Source organism: Myotis lucifugus, unplaced genomic scaffold (assembly GCF_000147115.1).
Source record: "Myotis lucifugus unplaced genomic scaffold, Myoluc2.0 scaffold_397, whole genome shotgun sequence".
Lineage (NCBI taxonomy): Eukaryota > Metazoa > Chordata > Mammalia > Chiroptera > Vespertilionidae > Myotis > Myotis lucifugus.
The window spans coordinates 275,967-277,540 of record NW_005871445.1 but is presented as its reverse complement, the minus strand read 5'-3'; the positions used below and the strand labels follow the sequence as shown (position 1 = coordinate 277,540).

The 1,574-nt window shown below is 53.8% G+C and overlaps 1 protein-coding gene across 5 annotated transcripts in view; it reads right to left on the bottom strand.

The window, feature by feature from the left end:
* Positions 1 to 518: 518 nt before the first annotated feature.
* The window catches only part of SH2D3C (SH2 domain containing 3C), a 27,873-nt gene continuing 26,817 nt past the window's right edge, over positions 519 to 1,574 (bottom strand). For all 5 annotated transcript variants that reach the window (XM_006102088.3, XM_006102089.1, XM_014467479.2 and 2 more), the window contains one exon: positions 519 to 1,126. In XM_006102088.3, the coding sequence (XP_006102150.1) occupies positions 951 to 1,126 (176 nt within the window). In that variant the 3' untranslated portion in view covers positions 519 to 950. The remainder of the gene's footprint in view (positions 1,127 to 1,574) is intronic.

Below are 1,574 nucleotides of genomic sequence, written 5' to 3'. Positions count from 1 at the left end.
CACACACACACACACACACACACACACACACCACTTCTGAGGCCACGTTTCAAAGCCTGAAGGTGAGTGGTTCCTGTTATTGAGGAGAGAAAACAACTCCAGTCAGGACACCCAAGTTCCAGCCTCCCTCATTCTGCTGCTGTGACCCAGGTCACAGTTCTCGGGTTCCCAGAGAGGTAGATTCCTAGATTTCAAAAAGCCCTTCCATCCCACACATCTGGAATCCCTCCTGGTGCATTTGGGGAACCTTTGCTATGGCTTCCCGGGGGCAGGGAGTGGAGGAGGAGGGGGGCAGGTAGGAATTTCCCCCACTGGTTGAAATCGGCTGTTTATCTCCCCCACTGGCTGTGATCTCCTCCAGGCAGGGACTGGGGTTCAGCATTAGCAGTAACTCTGGCTCCTGGTACAATCTGGAATGTCCCAGGTGCTAAATAAATATTTGTGAAATGGATTTTTTTCCCCCTTTCGCCTGAGAAAAGATGCTTCCTTCCACCTCAGGGCCTCCTGAGAGACAGAAAAAAGAGACATAAAAGTTTATTATATGAAAGAAAGAGCATGGCTTCTGTACATCTATTTACAGAACGGAGACTTATTTACAGCCAGATGGAGGCCTTGGTGTCGGTGGGGAGCAGATGCCTGGAGGAGAGAGAGGAGGCGTGAGGAGCCTCCCATGGCTCAAACACAGGGCACCTCAGCAGGACAGGGAGAGGCAGAGCTGGAGGGAGGAACAGGGATCTTGGTTCTTCCTGAAGGGAGACGTGGTGAGCATGTAGCAGGTGGGACGGAGCCCAGAATCCACGCAGAACCCCGGGGGCGCAAGGGAGATCCTGGCGTGGAGTCCGGTACATTCTTGGGCTGGTCACAGTGTCCCTGGGGTGCTCTGGAGAAAGGTCTGTGCCCCTCTGTCCCGGATGCTGCCCGCAGCTGCAGAGGGGAAGGGTCCACGGGGGTCACAGCTCGCTGGAGCGGACAGCAGGCTCCAGTTTGTGGGACAGGGCGGTGAGAACCTTGTCAAACTTCTCATAGCGCCGGGCCTGGCTGCTGCTGGCGCCCTGACTGCCCCAGAGGAGGCGCATCTGGAACTCGGTGCTGAACACCTCCAGGAGCTCGGGCTGGGCCTGAAACCCTGCAGGGCGGGGCACAGGGGTTAGGGGACACCACCCAGCTAGGGAGGCGGGGGCTCTCGCAGGAGCCACCACATCCCTCAGGGCCCCCTCCAAGGGACACCTCCCGCAGCTCTGCCAGGGATTCAGCAAGGCTTATTGATGGACATGGCCTCACAGTTTAGTACCTAGTCTTTGCCCTACTATTTACAACATATAATTTTAAAATGACTGGAAGATAAAATATTAATGTTAATGGGGGGGGGGGGGGCTTGAGTGCCTTTTCTTTTCCTTTTTGGGTTTTTCTGCAAATTCCAAATTTTTTCCCAAAAAAATATATACGTTTTGGAAGTCAGGGCAAAAAACGAGGTTTTGGGGGGTGTTTTTTTCTTTTCGGAAAAAAAAAAGGCAAAACTGCCCCGGAATGCTCCCGCATCACCTCTGGGAATTGTAGGGACTTTTTTAGGTGGG